At 41.0% G+C, this 27252-nt stretch overlaps 1 protein-coding gene across 1 annotated transcript in view; it reads right to left on the reverse strand.

Moving 5' to 3' along the window:
* Positions 1 to 27252, reverse strand: part of lrmda (leucine rich melanocyte differentiation associated) — a gene marked incomplete at its 5' end in the record, with an annotated part of 247071 nt that overhangs the window by 58409 nt on the left and 161410 nt on the right. Inside the window, 3 exons of the mRNA XM_079248651.1 lie at positions 12191 to 12317; positions 15442 to 15581; positions 16961 to 17087. Coding sequence (XP_079104777.1) covers positions 12191 to 12317; positions 15442 to 15581; positions 16961 to 17087 — 394 coding nt within the window. The remainder of the gene's footprint in view (positions 1 to 12190; positions 12318 to 15441; positions 15582 to 16960; positions 17088 to 27252) is intronic.

Below are 27252 nucleotides of genomic sequence, written 5' to 3' on the forward strand. Positions count from 1 at the left end.
AAGCCCGCTGTTTTCATCTCCATATACACAACGCGGCACTCTGTCTTTTCTTCTGATGGAGATAAGATGTATAAATTATGAGCGGCTGACAAAGTCTACTCCAGCGCCCCCGGCGTCTCATCAATCACTAGCCTGTGTGTCAGCAGGTAACTGACGTGGCCCCTGGAGGCACAGCCCCCTCTTTAGGTGTGCAAGTGTTTCTGTGTGTAAAAACGAGCATTTGCTTCTATGCAAGAGAGCTTTTGTACAGGTCTGAGTATCATGTCTGTGTATAAAAGATGAGAGGTTGTGTGAACAGCTGATTCAGTCTGAACAGTGTGCTGTAAAAGAAAAAAAAAAAATTCAACCAGCACACACAGGCCTGCGTATACGCACACTTAGGGCTTTACTCTTGTATCTTGAGGTTATCTGATGTGCAGATACACTCCAAAGAGAATCCTAAATGCCAGGCAGATGGAGAAATCACGAATCAGCAATAAACCATTAAAAAAAAGGAGTAACACTTGGAGATGGTCTGCTGGGTGGAGCACTGGAGGCCTCCAAAGGCCAGACTACAAACATTGATGGTGTGGCAATCTGACCGTGCTTGTAGCAATGACAGAGTTACACACAAACACACTTAGACTGCCTAACCCTGGTTCTGAAATCCCATTTCAATCACAGGCATTAAATGGAAACAGTTGAGTGTTTAGCACGTCACTGCTAAAGTAAGCAACGTTACCACACTGTGTGTCAGCAAAACAACACAATTACAAGCGACGAGATGTCAGTGTCGGATTTCATAGTCTTCTTATTTTCCACCACTCATGTTTAGAGTTAAAACCAATTTAGTTTCTGAAATTTCAAGCTGTAGAGTCCCAACAAAGCTCATCACACACACCGGATAACTGGCCGTTATTTTAAAATATTAAGAAATTAAACAAGTCGATGACAACATTGGATTTTGCACTGTTGATTATTTTTCTCCCCTAAAACCCAAGATTTCTGAAAGAGCCTGTTAATACTGAATTTTATTTCAAGGGCAGTTTATGCGTGGAAAAACATTCTGCACTCGATGAAACATTCATTCCTTTTGGACTGAGCTGGTGTGTATCTTTGAAACTACATCAGTGCAAAATTACACAATGTTTGTGAAGACGGCTCAGAGCAGGTAGCGTTTCCTCGCGCTCGCAATATCGATCGGCTGTCTTGAAGAGAAGTTCAAGAAAGAGAGAGGGAAGCAGAAAATTCTGACTCCCTGTGGGGACAGGAGAAACGGCTCATCTCAGCACCAAAGAGAGGGAGGGCTGTCATGTTTCGTGTGATGAGCTGAAAGGCTAGACGCGGCCTGGAGCAGCAGCGTATTCCATCCCCCATAAACAAACTTCCAAAAACAAACGGTTCCACCCCACAGAGAAAGAAGATGGGACAGTGAGACAAGAGGGAAGGGCAGACAGGTGTCAGAAAAGGCAGACATTTATGACAGAGGGCACTATGAGACAAGCTGCAAGAGAGGAGAAGATGAGCTGAGACATCATGGAAAGGAGCATCAAACTCGTCTTCTTCTTTTTGTCCCGCTGCTTTGGTTTGTATTGTAGGTTAAGACTTTATATTCTGATCGACTGACATCTCATGAAATATATACCGCGCACTATTAGAGTTTGTTATCACTGTATCAATAATGCTATTGTTTTCAGATGGGGTCAGGTCCTGAGCCACTTTGAAAAACCCCTCCACAGAGAAAGGAAGATGTCCGGAAAACAGCTGACAAAAGCACTCTATCTTCCTGAAATCGGATGAGTCTGACAGGATGCGAGTCCATCTGATCCACTGCTGTCTCAATATTCCCTTATGGGGGGAAAGACAGGATGGACATGCTGCTCCTCATCATGCTTTTAGCCCAGGTGTGATGAAAGTAAGAACCGCCGCGGCTGGGCCCACCTCTCGGCTTACTCCCGAACACGTTTGGTGATGGACGCTGCCAGTTGGCAGGCAAAAAAGCTGAGAAGTGATGCCCGTTGCACTATCCATCTGCCTGCTGCATGGAAGCAGCTATATCAGGTGATCCCAGGGGAGTCGTATTATCATATCATATTAAATGTCCAGGCTGTGGGTTGCAGTTTGTAGGCCTTAAGAAGATAAAAGAGAGATCTTAAAGAACGGGACAAAACGGGTTGATGCTACAAGGTCGACGCTGTCAGTTTGACTGTGGATATCGCTGGCACTTCCACGGGCTTTTTATCACTCCGAGGGAAAAAAGAACAGCGAAGAACAGTAATGAAGAAGAAAAGAGATCTATCGTCTGTCAGAATGGCTGTCTTTGCCACCAACCACAGTACGACGCTTCTTGTATTCACTTAATCAGACCCGATGAAATGACAAACCTTTGTTCCACACTGTCTGGAGAAGTTATCCTTGAAATAAAATATGTGTTACTAATCATGTCTCGCGCTGCATCTCGCCGGATATCTTATTACAGACCTTTACAGTTCATTGACTGTGATTCACTTTCTTAAGTACGGTACAGTACGAGTCAGACCTATTCTGGGAAGAGGCTTTATGAATGTGTCAGCTTGCAGCCATACACCAGCTGCAAATAGAAAGCAAATGAAGCTGTCAAAGTTCATAATGCCTTTGACAAACACTGAAAGATGAACTTTTTTTTTGCCAAACAAAGCTTTCAGATATTCTATTTTAATCAGAAAATGGAAGTTTGCTCCTTTGCTAAGCTATTACAGCAACACAGTGAAAACTGACAATTAGTTTCCTTATTTGTGGGACTGGAACCTGATGAGATGAAGGAGTTTTAGCCCAGTTTACTGCCCACTGGTACTCTGTGCCAATGCCAGTCTTTCACAGCCTACTCCCACAGATGATAAAAAAGAAAAAAAAAAAACTCTTCAAGTGTCACTTGACCTACGAGCCTTCGCAGTGACCTCCAGGTGACCAAAGCTCTCACATGTTTCCACTGCTGAATGAGCAAAGCACCTCTCTCATCCTTTGTCTCAATTTAATTTCTTCTCTCCACCTCTGCTTCCATCCTGTTGATCACAGTGTTGCACAGCACTGTTCCCATTGATGGAAACAAAACAAAACATTCTGTAGACCAAATGGGATGAGTGGCTATTCAGAGAGACTGTCTGGAAAATGGGCGGTTGCTGTCAGTGCAATGCAGATTGGGAGGTAATGTGTAGAATCTGTGAAGATGTGTAAAGAGTTGCAGAATGCAAAGCCACATTTCAAGCTCACTGCATGACAAAAATCGTAACTTGAGGGAATAGAACTGTTAAGGAAATGCTTCTTGACTGGTTGAAATGTGTTACTTTTCCAGCTGAGTACAGAAACTATTTACAGTTACAAGAAAAATTTACATCAGCATCAATGTAAACTTTTCACCTTACATTTTGAAGAGCTATCAACTATAAAAATTCATACATCATTCACATTTCTCTAATATCCTATTGCCACTAAGCAAAACACCATTTTTGCTACCCTAAACATTGTTCTTCCACTACAAATGCACATACCCCACATCATTAAGTGGCTTTGGGTTTAGCAAAACTTACAGCCGTGTGAGACTACTACAATCTAAAGAAATAGCTGCAAACGCACATGAAATTAAATGATCTCCTCAAGATGTGAAAAACTGGCCCCCTAACAGTGACTGCATGTTACAATGTCATACTGAGCTTACATAAATGAAGCATGGACTTCAGACATACATCAGCAGGTTAAAGACAGCATAATGTCTGTAAGAGAATTTCTCTTTATGACATTATAAACTTTATTTTACACACAAACAAAATACACAAAATATCATAATCTATTCTTTTTAAAAACAATCTGCTCTGTCTCTGTCTGTAGGATGTGAGGTTCCTGATAAGTTAAGCTTTTTATGCCCCAGATTTGACTGCTTAATCTTGTGATAAACTGTCCTTTTTGGCTCTCAAGTGGAAAGGTCGCACATCAAGGTCTGGTTTCCTTCAGCCTATAGTCCTCATCCTAACTTAGCCTCCAACCTAAAAAAACATGCTCAAGCCCTCATCATTGGCCTCTTCTGCCCCACCTCAGCTGTCTACCCACCAGCATCCATAAGCTACAAAGCTGGAGGTGTCAAGACTACCTGTCTCAACAGCACCCCCCTTGCCTGACCTGCAGATAGCCCTGAGGGACATTAATTATAGAGTAGTCTGACTTGTTGAGAGGAAAGAGACAGACAAGGAGAGACACAGAGAGTGAAAGATAGAGAGAGAGCAGAAAAAGATAAATGCAGAGATGTTGTTACAGAGGCTGTCACCTCCTAATCATGTCATCCCGCGCCACAGAGGAGAAGCTGAAGCTTTTCTCTATCAGGTTTCTCATTCGCCGCTAGGGGTTGTTGGTGCTGGAGCTTTTGGAGGAAGGGCCAAACTGGTGACCTTTTTTTATCCCATTTTAAACTAATACATACAATTAAGATCCGAGGAAAAATATAGTGAAATTCAGATCAACGCTTTCATTTCATCCTTCTGAACAGCCAACAGCTCTTAGTTTACGATGGAAATAAGACATGGATTTGGCTGCTTTGACAAAGTTACAACATAACCAGCGTTTTTGTGTAGAGACTTCTTACATACACAAAAACCACCACACCCATTTCTGAACTAACGGTGCTCTTGCTTGCAAGCAAAAACCTGGACCTCTGACAATGTGACACCTCACTATGGGCTTCAAAGACTGTGTGGGGACAGGAGTATCTGGAAAGACACTCAACTACCACCATGTGATCAGAGCAATCTGTCCAAACAAACGGAAGCTTCTCTTGCACATTACTGTGTAAGATTAGACGACTCTTTGGTCATTTGATTCCCTACTGTCTCGACAGCTCCTCTTTCTAATGGACCGAGTGGGATTTCACAAAACGCAAAATAGGAGGAGGTCAACGTGTTTGAAGGTTACCCCTGTCTGGAAGTCAAAATAAATAACTTTCAGGTGTGCTATTCTCTGTCAGCTGAGTGTCTTAATGATGTCGAGTTAACACATACTAAATAACAGTGTCTCCCTATGCACTGACAGCCTCAGAAATAATTGACCAGCGTGCTCCAAACTGAGACGCAGTAGGTAGAGAATTCAATCCTGCAGCTGACAGAACCCATTGAGCATGTCACTAGATTTTTGCATTATACACAAAGCAATGTCAGGTCAGGGATGCGGCCTCCTGCTAGTTATTTGCAATTGCATCTCTGAGGGTAAATTACCTGGCTGTCCATAATATGGTCTAGTTAACTAATTTCCTGACACCAGTCGTCTCGTGAAAAAGTCTTAGATTTACTGGCTGTCAGAAATATGATGGACTGTTTTTTTTCCCTCCCTTCTTCTCTCCAAATGCTTGGCACCCTCTCAACTATTGAGGCTCGTATTCAATTTCCTCTCTCAGTTTGCCGAGGACATCTCTAATGCCAGACAAAGGCATACGGCTGAAAATGAACAAAAAAAGAAACATAACCTTATTATGTTTGAAGGCTACCAGTAGTGTGACATTTCATCCAGCTCCCATGCAAAAAAACAAAAAAAAACAAGAAACATTACTGCTGGAGGGCTCGCAAAGCAATGTAAGATAGTTCCGAAGCTGTTCATCAGTAAACAGGGGAATCCATTGTCCTACTGACCTGTGCACGTCAACAAGTACACCCATACAGAGTATAGTGTCCTGTCATTTTGTTGTTATACATGTGTAATTCATTCGCTTTCTGTCAGAAAAGAGGCTTTGGCAACAAAAACTCACCTCCCCAACGGGGTCACAGGGAAACTGAATCCCACACAGACAAAGCACAGTTTTACCTGCGAGAGCATGGTCTGCCACCGATAGCGACAAACATGACAATAGCTCAGCGATGGTGTGAGGACCTGCCTCTAAGCAATGCTGTGTAGGGTGAACAATACACACTCACGCAAAAAATACCCCTTCCTTCACACAACACCCATCCACCGTGAAGCTCCACATTGTCTGTTTTAAAGTTCACAATGAAGCGTCGTGGTCTGCCCACCCTTTCTTTTTTCCCTGCCTTTTTCTGTGCGTGTTGCCATTCAGCTGGACGACGTGGCCTATCATCGTCTCAACAATGACAGTAGGTGGAAACGCTAGCTTTCATTACACAAAGTATAAATAGTGTAATCTATCAGCCCTGCCAATCAGGATGATTGATTATGGGCTGTCAGGGAGGAGAGTGACACATTAGAAAAGTTTGGTTAACAATGCCTGTAGCTGGTGCGGGGCTGCTGCCACCCAGCCTAGTGATTAATGTGTTGTCAGTCTGTAATCCCACACCCACGCTTAATGAGGCAAGAATTTATCATCTCGGCAGAGTGGCAGATGTCAGGGGGAAAGGAATCCAAGTGGCTGGAAACAATATACTTTTTCTAGCCTGTGCTTGACATGTCTGACAAGCTTTAAAAACCACAAAAGCAGCCTGTGTAAGCACAAACTTTCAGCTCTGGCTCCGTCCTGCGTTGCATGAAAGTCGCCGCTGCTGAAAGAAGACTCCATCATCAGCCATAACTGCTGTAATGGATTAAACCCCAAAAGATCGAACACATGGGGGAGCAAAAAGTCCCGTGCACTAAGTTTGTGCATAGTAAAAGAAAAAAAACAACACAGGATTTACAGTTTCTAACAACCAAACTAAAACTTTTCGCTCCCTCTGTGGATTCTATTCATTCATCTTTCATGCATTCAAGTCTTTAAGTTCATTAACTTTCCAAATAGCTTATAAACATCTGCACGCCGTAAACAACAACACGTTTCCTTGAATTATCTGATTAAAATCTGCATGCAATTTCGAGCAAAGCTGCTTTCAAAAGTCAGTTATAAAGTACTGAGACTGTGATTAATGTCCGCAGTCAACATCAACCAAAAGAGACAGGCAAAGAAACAACTTATCTCTTTGAGAGATTTAAAGTTATCACAGTTTCATGGAAACACCCGGTGGGGCAGAGGGTGAGGAAGAACGATGGATCTTTTTCTGAGTTTGCAAAACACAAAGCCAGCTGTCTCTCATTAGGCTAGCAGCATCTTCCTGTCACCAAGAGACCAACAGGGAGGATTAGCTCTGATTGGACTGATAAGCAGACACACTGGGACACTGCACTACTATATGTAATAGCTGAAAGCACCGTTTGATAAGTGTAACTGAAGAGACGCCTTGCAGGCAATCATAATTTTTGGTAGAAAACAGATGCAGGGTTTGTAGAGAGGCTTGCCAATGATAGAAGTTTTGTTTTTAAAGCAAAATTCCTACAGATTTAGGTTGTTTCCAATGGGTTTGAGAGGATATTTTGTTTGAAAAGCAAGGACTTGCCAATACCAGGCACTCAATATTATTAGAGGAAAAAACAACCAAAAGAAAAACAAAAAAAAAACAAAAACGTGTTACACGATCGATCTCATGAATTGTCAAAGTTTATGAGAACTGCAGATCAAGCTGGGAGATGGAGACATCTCATTATTGCCGGCCAGCCTTGGCCTGTTTTCTGACAGCCCTCAAACTCCGCAGCTAAACACAAGAGACGGCGAGACAACAAATACTTCACCGCAGAGGCGTTCCTTCTCCATGCTGGATGCCAGAAGAAGGAGAGGAAAATCAGTTAATGCATCTGGGCCACTTCAGTGTCTCATAAAAGCCCTTAGAAAAACACATGTTTGTTTTTATGCACTGCATTTAGCCAAAACTGAATAAAGCATCTATCATTTTCACTTAAGAGAGTGACACGACACTCAGGTCACGCACCCCGTGTCTCCAGGCTTTGAAATAGCCAATAAATCATTATTGGCACTCTTACTTACAATTAATTGTGCTTTAAACTTTAACAGAGTGTTTATGATATGGATGGCCTGGATGATTTATGTGGGCAGCTTGAGTCACTCCCTCTAATTGCTGTTGTTTTTCCATCTTATAACCCCTGTATGAACTCTCAGCAGAAGCTGCCAAAATGCTCAGAACTGAGCTCGCTGGACTGGTCCAAACTCCGGACTCGCCTGTACTTTAATAGCTCAAAACAGTGACAGGGAGATACTCACAATGAGGCTTTCATAGCTCGCTCAGATCCTGACAAACACATATACCACAAAACAAGGGAACAAACATGTCTGGAAATGTCTGGAACAAATACTCTAGTTACATCCATCACACAAGCTTAAACACATCCAAACTATTATATGATATTCTGTTATTAAAACGTCTGTTTTTAACATTTTGGATGTGTTCTTAGAGGACAAGGAACTGAAGGGATGCAATCAACAGAATATGCTTGATGTTTGACATGGAAGAGAACATAAATTTTAGCGAGCAGATCTGTCAATAAGTTCATTTGTCTGAACATGGGACAGGCGGTTAAGGTGGTTATGCTTAATCACAATTCGGCAGTGCTGTCATGATTTAACGTACTGCACAGAGAGAGAGATATTTCAAACAAAATACGTGATAAATCAGGACTCTGCATGTATAATAGCTGATACAAATATAGAATCTAGCAGAGAATGAGAAGTGGTAATAAAGTTCCTTCCAAAGCAATCTGTTTGGTTATATTCCCTTCTCGTGTTGACAACCATATTCTTTGAGTTTTCTCTGGGGAAACATTTGCTCAGTAAAATGATTCAGAAAACCCACTGAAGGCACATTCACAATGAGCTATGCTGCACGCTGTTTGTTATGTTTGAGGGCTTCGGGGAACTCATAACTCTCAAGCAAAGAGATGAACGTGGCAGCATACTTTGCAGGGTGAGTTTGAGGAACCCTCCTCAAAAAAAAAAAAAAAAAAAAAAAAAATCAACCAACCTACAGTGAAATGCCTCGCCTTCTTCCAGAACTGTGCTGGGCAAAAAGAAAAAAAAAAAAGCCACAATCATGCATCACATAATGCACAATCATTGCTCTGAAACCATCTAGACCATCTTGGATTTGGACTGCTTCCTACAGTTAAAACTTAAAATGAACCGCTGTCCGCTGCAGAGTAAAACAGGTTAGTGTCTGGGAAAGAAAAAACAGAACTGAAAAGATCCACTTGAGGACTTTCCTGGCTCTGTCACTGTCAATTCCCTTGAAGAACTGTTACCCTGTGTGTATGGGACCCAGAAGCTGGCTCAAGCCACCCTGCAATGCAGTCTGCTTTACATTATGGGCAGAAACTAAATAAATGTGTTCATGCTAGAAAATCAAGTCAAATGCTTCATCCAGACAAAATCTAAGTGACATCCGAGGAACATTTATACCCTCTGACGTAGCTGAACTCAGGCTGTACTCAATAAAATGGGAGCAACCAGTTACTTCATTCACTGTTAAACACTCTTATTAAAACGCATGGCAATGAGTAAACATTACTCTTCTGGTTCATTTTACTTTACACTTCTTATTTTTCGTTTTTATTTTGCCGTGCATACAACCTGGAAACACAATGTGGTGTCACAGTGTTTGGATAGACATGGGCGGTTTAACACAAGGGTTCGACAGCATAATGTGGACTCCCGGGCAGACCAGAGAGAGGCGGAGTAACTGAGCCAAAAAGTACCACATGAATTTTCCAAAAGCAGCCCAAATGGCTCTACGTGGTTTAACGCCATTTCATTCCATGACCTCTAAGTCCTCAAAGAGAATTATCACATTATAGCATTCCAACACGCCCAATTTCCCAAAATACAGCTCCAGGCTTTTTCACTCTGACTCTGCTTAGTGTTGTGGTTTTTGAGAAAAAAACACTTCAAATGGTTACGTCTGTGGTTTTTTTTTTTTTTGTTGTTTTGTTTACTTCAGGTATTTATACTTTTTATGTTTTGATGTTGTCATTTTGCTTTTGTTTTTGTCCAAATGCAGCATAATGAAAAAGAAACAGAAAAAAAGTTCCCTTCGTATACATGAAGCAGACACTGAGACATTTACAGAAGTCCAAGGATTCTCGTTGTCACCGAATTTGAATGTAATTCTCAAGGAATATTTTTTAAGCAGACAAACTGAGGGTGTTAATTTCCATTTATCCTCTTTCTCTTTTTTTGTCTTTTTTGTTCATTCTATGCTTCTAAACAGCCTTTTGTAGGACTCTCCCCTTGGAGAGGCTGGCCTTTGACTGTCTGGTTGTAATTTAGGCAACATGGAAAACACTGGGAATGTATGAAAAGTTATGATGTTCAGATTGCACTAAAGACCATAACTGCTTTATCAGAGCCATGTGGCAGCACTCAGTGCCATGCCACAATGGCTTGATTAAAAAGGAGTTTAAACTGTGGTCTCACTCGACCCTGATATGACTCAAAAGAGGTCTCTAAAGTTTGGTGCTGTCTCTGTTCCAACACATACATCATGCAGCGAGACTGATCTGATAGAGGAGGGTCTCTCTCGTCAGTGTCAGCAGCGGGGTGCAGGATCTCTGCAACTGCAACCACTGCTGCAGCTCTAACTACACTTTCAGTTCATCCGTGCTGTGCATGGTACGATTTATAGCAAACTAAACTCAGAGTGAAAAATCTAAAAATGATATTTCCAAATAATTTCATGAAAAAAAAAACTTTAAATGATTTTTCTCATCCTGCTTGCCCTAATTGAGACTCAAATTAGAGAGCAAGAGACAGCGAGACAGCTAATTACCATCCTTTGTAATGAAGCTAATGACAGACACTGTACTGTGAGCAGCACCCCTGCTGTACTAGACATAAAAGCAAACACAAATATCTAATTATGCTTCATCTCTCGCCACTTTCCTCTTCTTGTTGCAGACGTTTTGCTAATTGGTGGCCTGCACCAACGGTCAGCTTACAATCACCCTGATGATGTGGACAATTAGAGCCGGGAGGTACTCATGGCTCATCAAGTCAGAGACGGTTGACACATCGCATCTCATCGGGCTCAAAACAAACGTCATGGGACTGCTGCAGTGTTATCCCAGAGACCACACATGGGATATGTCCATAGAAAGCATGATTTACATTATTCAGATTCAGTCACACTTAACGAATGAGTAGGACAAGCGCGAATCTTTTTATACTGTGCAATGTTAGGCACATTTTTTTTTTTTTTCAAAGCTGTAACCTTTTACTTTGCATAGGGAATAAATAATCATATACAGCAGGTTCAAAGACACAAAGACATAAAAACACACAAATGTCAGCTAGAATCTGTGATTATCTCTTCTTTCATCTGCGGCTGTGGCGACAAAGACAAACATTTCTTGTTCCCTGACAAGCTATGTAAATACAATCTTAAAAGTGACTTTACCCTGCCAAAAGGCATTGTAGGGGTCCCTATTTTCTTTTTATATACTTTCCCCATCTACCAAACACAGCAGACTGAGGTTAAATTATTTCAGTGTTTTGCCACTTGCATCAAGGATCAAGAACAAAGCATGGCATAAAGTGACACTCAAACAATACACCATCTTAGCTGATTGTCTGCAACAATGAGTGTTTTGTTCTCCTCGAGCACTCTTAATCCTGACATCAACTCGCATGCTTCTGATTTGTCACTGGATGTCTTCAGTTGTGCTACTCTGGATCCATTTTTACCTCTCAGGCTCACTGCGAGAACCCTGGAGACCTTGAAACAACAAAGCTTAGAAGACCCAAACACTAAATATTTCATGACCTTACAATTAAATCACATCTGGGCAAAATACAGTCATTTATGTTGTATTAAAAAAATAAGTATAAGGATGTGAAAAGGGGGTGGATGGGTGAGATGATTATATTGATGATCTTTCCAAACCCTAATGAGTTCCCGCAGCCTAAAACAAGTGAGGGACCAATAAAAGCGTGAGCTTGAGATAATTAAGCGATTGTGTGCAGAGTGTACATGAGCTGTCACTCTAATCGCCAGGCATGTCACACTGGGAAACACAAGCGCGACAGGACAGTTGCCCGTCGTCTTTGATCTGGGTTCATGCATACAGAATCAGGTCAGGCCATGGTCGCACAGATTTACACACACACATACACAAACACAACGCACATGTACACCTCAAGCTGGTATAAAGACAGACTCTCAAAGGACCGCAGTACCAGGAGCTCCATAAAGGGAAGCTGACAGTCAAGCATGCATAGGAAGAAAGGACGGATAAAGAAATTGAATAGAAAAGGGAGAAAAGGGATCAATGTGGCAAATCCACTCAATACTTCAGAGAGACTACTACTTAAGGCAGTTTGTAAAAAAAAAAAAAAAAAAAGAAAAACAACAAAAACACGTTGACTTACAGCTTCCGACTTGGGCTTGACCACTTTCATGAATGCCCCTCTTGCTTGTGCCTCCAACAGTTCTTTTTTAGTTACTTTCCTTGTGTCCAAAAACTTCAGCTGGGGCAGTTTGTGTAGAACAAAGTACCTGTGTGAAGAAACAGCAAAGTCAGCTGCTTTAAAGGACTCCATGTAGGTCACTTCTTGACTTGCCAAAGAGATTAAGAAAAATAAAAATAAGAATCTGAGAAAGTTTGCAAACTGTGATTCACTAATCAAACTGACATATTCTAATATGTAAATGCAAACATCAGGAAAACTTGAAAAGGAAGCCTTGTTTACTAAGATTTAGAGGTAATGCAGATTAAATTGTGATATTTTCATGTCTCTAATAACCTTCAAAGCTGATAAGAAAAGGTATGCCATATAAATAGCACACAAGAAGATACACCCTGTCTGCTGGAGCTGTCATTCTGGGAGAATCGCTGATATCTCTTTAAGCTTTCAGACACTCTCTGTCTTTCATTGGGAGGGAGAGAAACGTCAAAAGATAATGGCTGGAATACATAGATGACAACAGATCCTTTCACTGGCAGGCAGGGTTAGAGGAACCAGTATGTCAGGGCTGAGCTGGTAGCCAAAAAGGACACGCATGCAGCACCTAAGTGGAGGGTGAGAAAGGACGGGGATATGGGCACAGACAAGACCTGTGCGCAAAGAGCTGTGACAAATTGATGATGGCGATGGCGATGAGGAGAGATGGCAAAGCCTGTGTCAAGTTTTCAACACATGAGGATAATAAGGAGGGGGTGCAGGGATCAGATTTAGACTGACAGGGAACAGAAAATATCTCCATGCAAATTAAAAGACAAAAAAAAAAAAGAAAAAAAAGACGCCTAATGGAAGTGGACACAAACATAAAATATGAAGGATGCTTCTTGACAGAAAGAGATGAGTAAAAATCTACATTTATCACACGGTCCTCACTTGCTTCCTGGAGAAACAGTATGACAGGCTAAAATGACCTTATTCTAACCCTTTAACAAGAACCCCATTTTCTGATGAACACAGTAGCACTCAAACTGGAGAGGCCCCATTCCCATCCGGGGTCTATAACCCTGTAAAAGGACTTCGTTCAGGACATTTCCCTGATGAAACGTGAAGATGCCCTTGGGAGACAAGCAGAGAGGTTATTCACCATAGGCAACCTACCATCACCGGGTCACAGCAGATGATAAGGCTCTGTCTGCTACTCGGGATATTAATGATTCAACCCCAACCACAGAGGGAGGATAAGAAAGCAAAGGAGAGGCAAGGAGCCATGGTGGCAGGGGCACAGTGATGGGGTGTGATGACTGAGAGAAATGCTACATATCCTTTATTTAGCCATTTCATACATTCATTTTAGCTGAATTTAGCAGTTGTTTCTGTGGAATAATTCTTGATGTTTTTAAATACACATGAACAACAAATAAGTATTTCATTTAATTATGTTCACATTAAAATAAACTATTAAAAACTTGCTACTTTGTGTTTTGACATTTGAAGGCAAAATGATGCATCATTCATGAACATTACCAGGTTTTGAGAGGAATTCCTTCTAAGAAAAAGTCCCCAAATCCTCAATGAGAGGAGATCTGATGGTTCAACTTCAATATTTATGTGTTTTTTGTGAAATAAACTTACATTATTCTGCCTTTACCTGTAAATTTCATGTAGAGTTTATCAGAGAAACTATACTCTTTACAGGGAATGTTTGACAAATTAGTTAACAGTTATTTTAAAGAATGAAAAAAAAACCTAATTTCTCTTAGAGTATAAAATTACATAGTCGCTCACTACAATCCGTGCCTGGGAAACCTGCTGGAATAAATCGTTTCATTATAAGAACATGCAAATATCATATGTCAAATTATTACAATGGAGTGTTACATTTCATGTCTCAGAAAAAAAAGTTCTTTGCTTTTTTTTTTTAATGAAATAAAAAAAGACTCCATGGGTAATTATTTTGCAGTTGCACTGGCATCTAGAAAAAAAAAAAAAAAAAGAGAGCACAAAGCACAGCTGGTGGCTGAGGCACCTCGGACTCCTCTTTGATCTGCCACAACAGCAGATCGTACAAACTGATAACACTCCACAGGGTGAGAGGTTAGAATGTCCCATAAAAATCTATTCATCTCTATTCATAGCAGATGCAGAAAAGAAAAAAAAAAGTTGTCATATCTGTAAAAACCTTCTCAAATTGACACCTTATGTTACACAACCACTAAGGATTGTAAACATACATTTCTACGGGGTTGATCACTTGTGCTATTATTAGACTGCAAATGGCCGCTGAGTATATGCAAAGTCGTCAACAAACAAGATAACATTTAACCTCCCTGTGCCCTACACAATGCTGTGTGAATGAATGCTATATTTCTATGTCACTGCACTAATTGGGGCACAGAAGCAGTGCACCAGGGTATTTCACTTGAGAGACCAAGAGCTCCTGAGGCACTGGGCTGGGTATTTATTGCCCAAGGCCAGTGCTGTCACGACCTGCACACAGCCTAACCTTGTCAGCCACAAAATCTGCATCACGCTCAAATTGATGTTTTACTATGTGACACATTATGAATATTACATTACAGGACCGTAGACGTTGTCAGTCAAAACAGAACAGCTTTCCTTGCCAGGAAGATAAGCATGCAAGAAGAGGGAAAGGGGGAGAAAGGGGGAGAGAAGGGGAGGGAGATGAGGAGGGGGCAAAAAAAAAAGAGTAGAAAGATTATTCAAGAAAGGCATGGGTGATAAATGATTAATAGGAAAAGCAGAGTCAGAAACAAGCACTTAGGGCTAAAACAGACAAAAGAGAGTGTGCTTTTCGCCTTTTATCGCATTTCATGTAAAGGACCCTGACAAATGGTGGTCATATTGCATGGCTTGAGGCCTCGCTTGATGTTTAATGCATCATCTGCTCTGGTAAGGCAGGGTAGTAAACACTCATTTGTGGTGCTGACTAGTCACACATGAAATCCATTTTGCAAACTGGAGTGTAGAGGGGGCCAGTTGACAAAGCTTTTAGAGTGATGCGGTTAAATCCACAGTCTGGTTATGAAATGCATAGGCTAGTGGTTAAAAAAGAAGGAACATTTCCAAATCCATTACTTATGAAAATCTATTACTAAATACTTCAGTATGAAAAAGAAACGCATCCAGGCAAATGACCCGTCTTAATATAAATGTTTCATACATGCATGAGATTATGACAAGTCGATGTAATAACTGACCTGTATCTCTGGTAGTCATCCTCATCCTTATCCGGGCTCACCAGCTGGTTGGGGCAGGCCTCGTTTCCCAGCAGGCTTAGGTACTTGAGTGATGGGGTCACATCAGCCAAGTGTTCCAGCAGGGCCTCGATATCAGTCAGGTGTCAAAGGGCGGATGTCAAGGACCTAGCGCTGTTAATTACATTAGCATTTACTACCCGCACCGCCCCTCCCAGGCCTGTCTGCAGTAAAACACGTCACTGTCAAATTTACCGAGGTGCTCAAAGAGGCTAGTCAGTGGCTTTGTGAGACTGGGCAGACAGAGGGGCAATTTAAGGTGCAGGCTTTGGCATCTACCACTGACACAATTTGGCTCCTGCTCTCACTCTTTCTCTCCATCTCTTTCATTTCCTAGGTGGCCGGGTGCAGAACAGTGACAAAATGATGGATGCCCTGTGGTTCAAACAGTCCGTGCTTCTCAGAGCTGTGCTGTGGAAAAACTTTTCGCGAAACGTGGAAAAAACAAACAGCCCCTAAGCAGGCACATTCATCACTAATACATTCACTTGGAAAATTGAGCCCCAAAGTGTCAAAATACAACTGCACTAATGCTGTGCTGCAGCTTTAAAATGGCACTGCGCCACGACAGGATGTACATAATTGGCCTATTAGCATGTGCCGACCACTTCACAACCAAACTCAGCACACAGTCCCAGATGCACACTTCAAGGAGTCCCAGTTTTAATGTTGACTCTAGAAGTGTGTGTGTGTGTGAATGTGTGAGAGCATAAGTGTCGTTACCCAGCAGGATCTGCATAACCAAAGGAAAACAGGACACATTGCTGAACCTGCTCTGAGGCTTAGAGAGGAAGTTCACACTTCTACGACTGATCATAAACAGCCTCACAACGCATCTTAAGTGAGCGTCTCATATTTGTGGTGACTGTGCAGACCTCCACCTTCTGCATGTTTACAATGGCTGGCGAGCACAATGCAGAGGCTTGTTGTCATTAGTGAGCCAAAATGTGAGCGCAGGCTGGTGTATTTAGGAACAAAATGTAATGCTAAATTCTCATTAAAAAAAAAAAAAAGACATAATGGATTCTAATGGAAAAGTTCTGATTAAACAGTTGTACGAAATGTCTCGATCACTAAACTGATGTGATAAAACACAAAAAACTTTGTCATATCTCTCTGTCTTAGCATAGTGTTTTGATCAAATACTTTTTATTCTCTGAAAAATAAAAGATATCTGTTATGTTGACTGTTGAATTTGACTCCACTAGAGGTCCCTGTGGTTCAGAAACTAGTCATGTGTGGAGCTGTGACAGCCAAGTTCCTGTACTCTCTGGAAACACAAAGTACTTCCTGTAAAGCCATCACATTACAAACAGGCTCTTTGAGACAACAGTGGACTGTACCGTTAAAATTAATGAAAGCCAAATAAACAGCTGATTCCAAAACCAATGCAAGCAAATTAATACCTGTGTATTTACAACACACATATGAGGTTTTTTCTTTTTTTTTCCTGAAAGGATATATGGTTTTTATTAAGTGTCAGGGTGTGGAGGTTCGGTAACTCTGGCAACTGGAGGTCATTTCCAAGCATATTGTTGTCAACGATCAGTTCTTCCAGCTCAGTGAACATTTTGAGGCCTGCCAGCGACCTGTAATGATAAGGAAACAGGAAAACTGTTACGTCTCCGAATCTGCTCAGCTGTTATTGTCCAGAAATAAATATTTCAGCCTCTCTCTTTCATACACCACAAGACTATAGGTCTGGGCCTGTCAGTGAAGTGAATGACAAGAATTAGTGGTGCTGAGCTCCCCTGGCATGGTGAAGCATCCTTCAGCGGCTGGCAGGATGAGCGATGGGGGTCACTTGTGAGTAGCCAGGATTCAAAACAAAAGGCTTCAGAAATGCGGCGAGCAGGATGAATTTGTCAATGTCTTGTGCCTTGAGGCGCCCAGTTTCGCCTGACCCTAACCCTCCATTCCCAAGACAAATCACTCTGTCACAGTTCACCTTCACTCCCCAGACACAAATTTAACTTGTCATCCATCATTTTCTCAGAGGAACCGGAATACGCTCGCAATCACAGATGGAATAGGAGGCAAACTTTTTTGCTACCGTTTCGTGATAGGGGTTAGTGTTGGGATGAACATCAAGGAACTTTTTCCCCTCCTTTCTTTCTTCCCTTTTTTTTTCCCTTTCTTACTTTTTAAGGAAGCATTTTGCTTTTCCGTTCAATTTTATGACACAGTGCAAAGAGGTGAGGGGTCACCTCAGCTCCTTTCCTCCCCGTCTCTCTCACACATACACACATTAACACAGGCATAAAAATGACAGAACGGTGGTGTTAGAAGTTATGTTAGGACCCGGCAAAGTTCAACCCATAGAAGCTGCACAGAGGCAATGTGTGTGTTGTCTAATCCTTCACACTGTCAGCATCCAGTGTCCTGGGAGACTTTGTTGACATTTAAAGTGCAATATCAAAAAAAATCAAACCTTATAGTTCATACGACAGAATCATTATCTGAATAAATCGACACTTTCAAAACTACATTCTAAAACAAAGGCATAAAATTAAATTAATGATATCAAATTCCAGTGAAGAATGTTGCATTATGACAGGATGAACTTGGGTTCAACTATAGCAGACTACTGCTTTTATAGTAATCAACTATGAGGATGACAATCTGTACATAGACGGCAGTGTGGTGATGCACAACGGGATAGAAATATTAGTTCTAAATACTTTAAATACAACAAAGAGCAAGAAAATACAATAAGATAATACCACAAGGTTAATTCTTCCTTTGAATCGATAGAGAAATACATGTAAATCTTTTTCATTACACTATTTTTGTCAGACTTTTCCATATTTTTTAGGAGCGTTGCAATGATCAAAAAAGAAAACCCGCCAGCAACTTTGATCAACAACAAAGCAAAAGGTTACAGCCATCTTCTTCTCGGGTGGAAAAGTGCATTTCAGCAAATTCACTGTTGATTTGTACAAAAGCCAGACTGAGCAAACATGCAGAATTTTGAAAACACACATACTTGATACTCAAAACAACAGCTAATGGCACCTCGTTGGTGTGCTGGCAGAGCTGAAAACCTCTTATCAGGTCTGGCTATCGCACAAGTAGGAGAGATGAATAATATTCTGTTCTCTCATTTTTCTCTTTTATAAACATGTTTCTAAAGGCTTATTGAGCTGGAGTTTAATTCATTCTAAAGAGTACAAGAACAAACTATTTTTTCAGGTACGGCAATCAATTCTTTTTTTGTGTGTAAACTGCTCAATTTACTGAAATAGATTATGATGGAAATTTAAAAAAAAAAAAAAGTTCTTTGTTTGGCTGGATCACATCCAAAATATATTCAACTGTGTTTAAATAGCAATAAAGCATAGACTTGAACAAGTTTTGGGACTTAAAGCAACCAAAAGAAAATGCAATTTATGCACTTCTCTAGTTGCTGTGTTGAACTAACAGGGAATTCACAGCAACATGCAATTAATCTACAAATATAATCTTTGTTAATGAGTTGTTCGCCACAAACTTCTACTGCCTTGGATGAACATTATTTCATTTACAGTGAACAAAGGCTCCAAACAAACTATTGCCACCTGTGTATGTGTGCGTGGGTGTGTGGATGTGTGAGCATGATGGGCTGCAGTCCTGTGGGTTATGTTATTAGCTGCTCGGTTAAAGGGAGCCGCATGGAACAGGAGGGAGCCTTATTAATTGTTGTTTTCATGTCACCACCACTGCGTGCACTGGCTGATTTAATCAGTTAAATTCACAGCCAGGGGAGAGCCACTGAGTTCCATGCAGCATTAGCTACAGTGCAGGGATTGAACTTCTAATACTCTCCAGCTTTCTGTACTCCCTTTGCAGACTCCCATCGCTGGTTTCATTACTTTTTATAAGCGTTTCTTTTTTTAATGTGCAGCTTGGACAACTAACAAAGTTTAAGCACTGCAGTAAAAACACTTTGCCTTTGAAAAAACAGTAATAACAAAGAGCAGTAGTGTCGCTTTTAACTAAACTAATGAGAAAAACCAACTTAAGTAAATATACCACAGAAACTTGACAAAAGGCAAAGTACACAGACATTAATTATACTATGAATACACAAAAAACAACGTTTTTAAGATTTGATTCTATTCTAAATCCACTCCTTCACAGGCTGCTGCAATGGCAAGAAAAATGAAAAGATTCTGTAATGTACATAGAGTTTCAGGGAAGTCGGTATCATCATGTTTTATCCATCGTGATTTCCACAGATGACATCCTTTGTCATATTTGTTCACGTATAGCATTTAGAAAAGCAAGCAGATATCTTTTTATAATAAGCTAGATGGAGACGGTCTTATAAATACTGTATGAAACACAATTTTCTCACATCAAAGTGCAGCAATTCAGTACAAATTTAGTAAAATAAGATTTTTCACGTGTGATCAAATGGCATTTTCTGAAACCTCCAAGCAAGAGAGAGAAAGAAAGAGAGAGAGAGAGACATAGAGGCGGTAGCTTTAACGAGGTGAGGCGATGAATCCTCTCCTTGTTAAGATAATTATGATCAGCCTCATTGTCAGAGCTAATACTTCACACAGGCTGTCTTTACGCTTTGACGACCACTTAGCCTGTGTAAGCCCACCATTATACATCACACAACACTGTGTGCATCAGCGTACGTGCTTCCGAGCTTGCATAAGTAGTCTATGTATGTGTTGAAACCACTATTATCTGCAAATATCCAGTCTACTGAGCACAGAGAGAAGATATATTCATTTTTAGATGGAGCAGAAACTCACACAGGAAGCAGAGGGGGAGGGTGTGTGTGTGTAAGAAACTAGACAAGGACATTGGAGAGGAGACACTGACCCAGAGAGCGGCCCTCCCAGATCAATACACTAATACTGATGCAGACATAGTGATTGATAAACCACTGCTGACAACAGAGGGAAGAAAACTCTCGACCATTATTGGCTGAAATGTCAGTCACTATTGCCAATGGTGTGCACTAGTGTCATGTCGGATATTCTCAGGCAGAACATGAAAAATGAAGAACAGCAGTCTTGGCTCCGTTACCTCAGTTACAAAGTCTCCCTTCCTTTCATTGGACGCTTATGCAGCTGTTGCCTAAACTAATTCATGTTTATTCTCTTACATGAACTCAGGAGATGAACAAATGTTGAGTGTGTGTGAGCCGTGCATTATAGAGCTGTCACGTGAAAGGCTTGTCCTTTTCTGAAATATGGGGATCACAGAAGCAACCTCCCTGCTGCTGCTTGCACTATAATACTTAAAGTCTCTGAGTGTAACACCTATGGAAAAAAAAAGCAGACATGCATATTAAAAAGCTGGAGAGTCTTCTCAGCTGCAGTCCACAGCTCAGCAGCTGATGCCCTCTCAAAGTTACATTAGGACGAGAAAGCAGTGTGTTTTTACTCAAAGAGGGGCCAGAGCTGCAAAGTGACGTCCTGTTCAGAGGGTGACTGATAAATGTTTCATGAATTGACCAATACTAGGCCTTGATGGCCTTCACATGTGCATAATGGACTATTCAGAGCAGACTACAGATGGCCTGCCAGGATATGATTGTGTAATAAATGGTAACAAGGAACTGGACCTGCAAAACCACTGTTTGTGGACTGGTTTTAATAAACTTAATAAAAAAGGTGAATAGATGAGGGGCTGGCGAGAGAAAAAATGAGCAAAAAGAGCCTTTCAGCTTTAAATAGTACAGAAATATTCTGGTGGCTCTTGTCACTTTCTACACTGTGGTATACTTATTTTGGCTTTAGCGTGCAGCTAGCTGAGTTATGCACAAAAGTGGGACAATTTTTTTACCAACATGCTTTCTTCAAAGTTAAAATGCAAAAAGAGACCACCAAAACATGCTGTAACTGTTTCTATAAAGCAATAGAGCTGTGTTGAGAATTAAAAGCATAATATTATGAGAGCTTTTCAATTTTTTTGGCAAACAGAGGAACAAAAAATATGGAATTTATTTATAGACGGTTAAATTTCACCACTTTAACCCACAACACACACACACACACACACACACACACACACACACACACACACACACACACACACACACACACACACACACACACACAAACGGGGGGGGAAAAACATCCCAAAATAAAGCATCAAAACACTATCAAAATTAGCTGATAATAAATGACATTATCTGAAAAGCAGTTTGATGCCCTGAAACCCCCCCCCCCCCAAACATACCTCCTGCCACCTCCACACGCCACTGATCGGGTCTGTTCCAGCACTCTTCCCTCCAGCTACAGTTTAAGGCCTTAGCGTGAGCCTGTACATGAATCTCTGATGGCGACGGTGAATTAGACTGTCATGATCTGTCTCCATCCCCCCTACAGCTCTCCCCTTCTCACCCCCACCCTCTTCTCCTTTTTTTTTCTCTCTTTTGCTTACATGTAGACAGTCAGTTCTCAGTGTGGCACTCCTCTTTCTACTTTGCCAGGCCTCAGGTGGCAGTCATTTAAAGATCACACGTCCAGGACACACATACCCTTCTATGAATGCATGTTAATTTACACATGGAAAGGGGATTACATGTCTCCTCCCAGGCAGCTGCAAATTACTATTAATGGCAATGCAAATCATTAGAGCATATTCCATGCCGCCAGCAAATCTCTTCTTTATGTGGATTCATTCTAATCTGTTTTAAGAATTGCTCCGTGCTTTTTCCTGATATGTGTTAAAGTATTGCAAACTACAAAGATGTCAAGAGGAGGTGGCATGAGAGATTTTACTTTACACAGGGTTACATCACTTGCAAAACAAAACAAAAAAAAAAATGCTTTGGAGTGGATGAAGAAATCCAAGCAAAGAAGAAATCTGTAAAACATAATTAAGTAAATTCTTTATGATAAGGAAGTTAAACATCACCGCTTGTTACTGTGTTTCATGTAGCATCATTTCCAAAGTGCAGATTCAGTTTTTTTTGTTTTTTTTTTAAATGTCGACAGCGCAGAGTGTCAGACAGAAATGTAAAGCTAGTTTCTGTGTGAATGATAATACCCACAGCGTCTGAGTTATAGACTACCCCTGTGGATGTTCCTGCTGAGTGTGTGAGGTTAATATTCTCTCTCTCAATGTCATTAGTGCTGGCAGAGGGGTTGAGAGCACTGTGAATCAGACAGGGACTGATCCTATCAATTCACACACACCATCCCTCACACACACACACACACACACACACACACACACACACACACACACACACACACATAAGGAAAAGGGGGCTGACAAAATCAAAGCCACTGTACTGAGGTCAGTGTTACCTGCCCCCCATGCTTCCAGTTGCACCTCAAATCCCTGTCTGATTAATGACCCTGGACCAAACCTACCCAAAGGATAAGGACTTGACAGACATTGCTGTCAGCTCCAACCTTATAAGCCTTGCTTGACCCCAGTTTGTCCTGGGATGAAGTCTAAGCTCTAACAATGACCCAACAGAAAAGGTGGAAGAGAGTAATTTCCCAACAAAGAGAGAGAGAAAAAAAAAGATATATCTACAGAATGGTTTGATGTCTCTTTTAAAGTTTAAACAAGTGAGTTTTGTTCCACAGCAAGAAGGAATGACAGCTGCTTCCCATATACAACACTGAAACTGTACATTGTGATATACATCACTGCTGCAGGATGCATCATCATAGCCTGCACAATACTTCCCTCCTCACAGCGCCTGGACTGTGCTCACAGTATGGCCATGTGTCTTCTGAATGTTTGTGTTGAAAGATTAGTTGTCTATCCACATGACAAACATCCTCCTCTCTCAGTGAACGGGAGCTGAAAATCAATTCGCTGATGGCATCTCAGTCAGTGAGCACATCGATGCGGCACAAACAAGCACACGCATGCTGCACAAGCAAGCACATCTTTAAATGTGGGTATAAAAGTATAAAATTACCTTGAAGGGGACAATCAGCTGAAGCAAACTGCGATAAATATGCTACACGATGCCCTTTTTTTTTTTTTTGTTGTCGTGACTGAATATAAAGTATTTTTGCTTGAACTCATGTACTGTCAAATGAACTAATGTACTGTCTTTAAAATAGAATAAGAAAATGCATTAAATAACAAACGCTGCAATCTGTGAGGAACAATCCCTCAGCGCCCTGTCTGCCTGTACACTCTGTCATTACAGTGTTCAGGCTCAGTGCTTGTCAACATTTCCCTGAGAGGGGGGGAGCCAACCCACATTACGTTGGAGTGAGTTCAACTGTCAACTGCCAGCCATTTGTATGCCTCAGCATCCACCTAATAGCAAATAATCACTACTCCGCGCTCTCTTCATGGCAAATGATCGATGTTGTCTTGATGTCTGATGGATGACCCTGCCACAGTGATGTCCAGGCATGCATTAAAAACCACCTCTATGAAAAGCCTGTCAGTCTGATGAAGCGGCGTACACGAAACTCTCTCGCGTACGTGCACACGCTGACACTGAGGAATGCATGCATGCAGATAAAGGGGGCGAAATTACACAAAGTGAGGGGAGGCAAAGCATAATTCAAATCAACAGTAAAAAAAAAAAAAAAAAACTAAAGTTAATTTCTTTATATTAGTGGAAAATTTTATAATGTGACAGAACCTGCGGTGTGATTTGTAGACAGCATTACTCGAGGTAGACGACTCAAGGACCACCTGGGATGATTTTCCTCCTCTAACCCTCTCTCCAACACACAAACAGCTCCCTATTACCCCTCAGTGTTCAGATTAAAATGCACAGCACCACAATCTTTGATCTCCCACTTGCTGACACAAATCCTTTCAAGCCTCAACATTTTCCTGCAAAGGTAATTAGTGCTAATTAAAAAGTTTCGAAAGCAGTCTACAGCTGATGTTGATGCTGCTGCCGGTGCTCAGGCTCGCCCTCCGTCAGATTACCCCATCTACCCCCTCCCCGGGCCCTGCGGAGGAATGTGTCAGCTGTGTTCCTGCCTCTTTTCTGTACAGAATCCTATAACTAGACAACACCAGTCTGCCTGGAACATTTGTAGAAGCAGGATGAAATCTGGAAGCCCAGTAAGGGGTCTAAGTGGTGGTTCTTCCCCGCTGACAAACCTCTGCTCTTCAGGGGAAAATGTAATGACACGTGTAACAAATACAAATCCCACAAATAGAACAGGTGTAGTCTTTAATTGGGATATCCTAGCTTTGGGGGGGGCTTGTAAACATAGAGTAATTACCTTGATAAGGAATTCAATTTGTTGAAAATATGATTGCAGAGAATTATATCATTCAGCCGAAGCTGCTACATGCATAATAGCAAACATAAAGGCCCTCAAATGCATGCGGCTTAATGAATAAACACATTTGTAATTAAAGGACTTCCTATTTAGTGGGATAACAATAATTTGTGATAAAGATACAACTTGAGCAGCCTAACGGTGCTTTCACTCATTCTCGCGGCCTGCCTTATTGCTTTCATCAAGCCATTATGGTGATATAATTAGCTGCCTTTCTAGCATATTATTAAGTGGCTTGCTGAGTGTCAGGTACACCAGTGTCTCAGAAATGACACACACACACGCACTCACATACACATACAAAGGAAATGCAATGCCATTCCAGTGTTTCAAAAAGATAATTACATAATCTTAACACAGAGAGCACGCAGAAAAGTGATAATTAGACAAGTATCCCTGACAACTGAAGTATCAGGCTTTATCTTGTTTTTCATGTGCCACTGAGTTGGCTGAAGTTCCATGTACAGCATGATATAATGATACTAGTGTAGTAAAATCAGCATGAAAGAGCTGATATAACTGCGGTTACAGATGTTTTTTTTTAACACCGAGTGCAGCTTGAACCTGGAGGTTCTTCAGGGCCTGAAAGCATGTTCTGCTTCTCACAAACCTATAAATAGGCATCGTGATTGACATGGAGGTGTGCCAAAAAACAAAAAAAAAGAGGGGGTGAGACAAAGCAAAGCTATTGATTTGACCTTTCAGATAGTTTTTGCTTTCTTCGTTGTTGTTTTTGTCCTGTCTTACACAACGAAGGGAGATAATAGGAGATGTCACTGCACAAGGCAGTTTGAAATTGAATGCCTTCATTTTAATTTAAATGTTACATTCTTGGTGACATCTCCGTCGATGCATAATTGGCACTGAATCCCAGTTTGGATGTACATATTTATCATTCAGCGTGAGACATTCAAAGACATCGACAGATATAGTACTTTGATGGAATGACAGTCAAATGTGGGGGAAAAAAAATAGAGCTGCAAATCAACTGTCACGCTGTCAGTTAAGGTTTTTGTCACAAACTTGCACATAAACATGAAGGATTAGAAACAGCAAACAAGCTGTAGGCCAGAATCAGTGTCCTTGCTCTAGTAGTACATAAATAGGGTTTTTGGATTCAAGCAGCATGCAATTAAATAAAGCTTGCAATAAAAAAAATCACTTTAAATAATAATTATTATTATTGCTTATTAGTAGAAAACTTTTCACATCATGAAACATTTTAACTGCATTTAAGTGCAGCGGTTTTAACAAGCAACAAACAAACAATATCAAAAGAAAAAAAGTTAGTTATCTACTGGCAGTTTCGCAACGGCAACTATTAAAAAGCAAGGTACAATAGAACAAACATGGTAGGAATGAGCGTCAGTCACCAACTTCTTATATTTGTCCTCAAGTTGTACTTACTTTTTAACAAACCTCCATTAGATTTATGCACATTTGTAGACTAAATAATTGTTTGCATCTGGCCCTAATTTACTAAGTAAACACCCCTTAATGCCCATAAAAGGTCCAGTGACAGACAGGAGAGGTAAATATGAGGATGAATAACAGAATATAAAACAAATGAAAAAGTTAAGCTTGTTACATACTCCACGAGAAACAAGAACTGAGTTCTTGCTCTCGAGGTGCAAGAAAAGGGAAAAAAAAAAAATTTTTTCGTCAGGTCCATACATACTCCATACATACTCCATGAGAAGCACGGGGTGGGGGGGTTGTTCATAGTACAACCGGGTTATGTACTATGAACCCGGTTGTTACCTCCGCCAAGGAGATTATGTTTTACCCGGCATCTTTGTGCTCAAAATAAATCAAAAGGTTACGGACGGATTTTTATAAAAAAATCAAGAGTTGTTCGAAAATGTGAAAATGAAGAACTTGTTTTCTAGTTTCATATTTAACGAGCAACTTCGTCCGCGGCAGGGTCCCAGTGTTTCAATGCCACATGTAAAAATGTTTGTCTTTTCTCACCACCCTGATCAGCTGTTTTATCAAAACAATCCGTTTTACCTGCAACAGTAGAAACGCGGAAGCACCACCTCAATTGTCCGACCAATCACACGATACCTCTCGGAGCCCCGCAAGAAAAAAGTTCTGCCAGCCCAGTGTGTTGGGAACTGTCTTCAAACGCGTCTGCGAGAGCAAAATGACGTAATTTTCTTCTCAGGGCCTCGACAACAAGAAAAAAGTTCTCGCTTCTCGTGGCGTATGTAACAAGCTTTAGAGTGCAGACCTTCGCCAAGCCATTGCATTTATTCATTTGTCAGTGACTGTGGGCATCACTTTTGACTTAAAAGGTCAGATGGTAACATTATTCCTTTCTCTACATAGTAAAGAAACGTTTAAACAAAGTCCTGGATGCAGGCAGTGATCCAGTCTACCCCAAAAACCGAATCACTTCCTCCAAATTCCACTTCTGAGATTTCCTGAAAATTTTGATAGAAATTAGTCCATAACTCTTTAATTTATGCCACTGATAGACAGATAGACAGAAAGACAAACCAACTCCATTCAATACATCAAA

The sequence above is a fragment of the Telmatherina bonti genome (assembly GCF_933228915.1).
Source record: "Telmatherina bonti genome assembly, chromosome: 11".
Taxonomy (NCBI): domain Eukaryota; kingdom Metazoa; phylum Chordata; class Actinopteri; order Atheriniformes; family Telmatherinidae; genus Telmatherina; species Telmatherina bonti.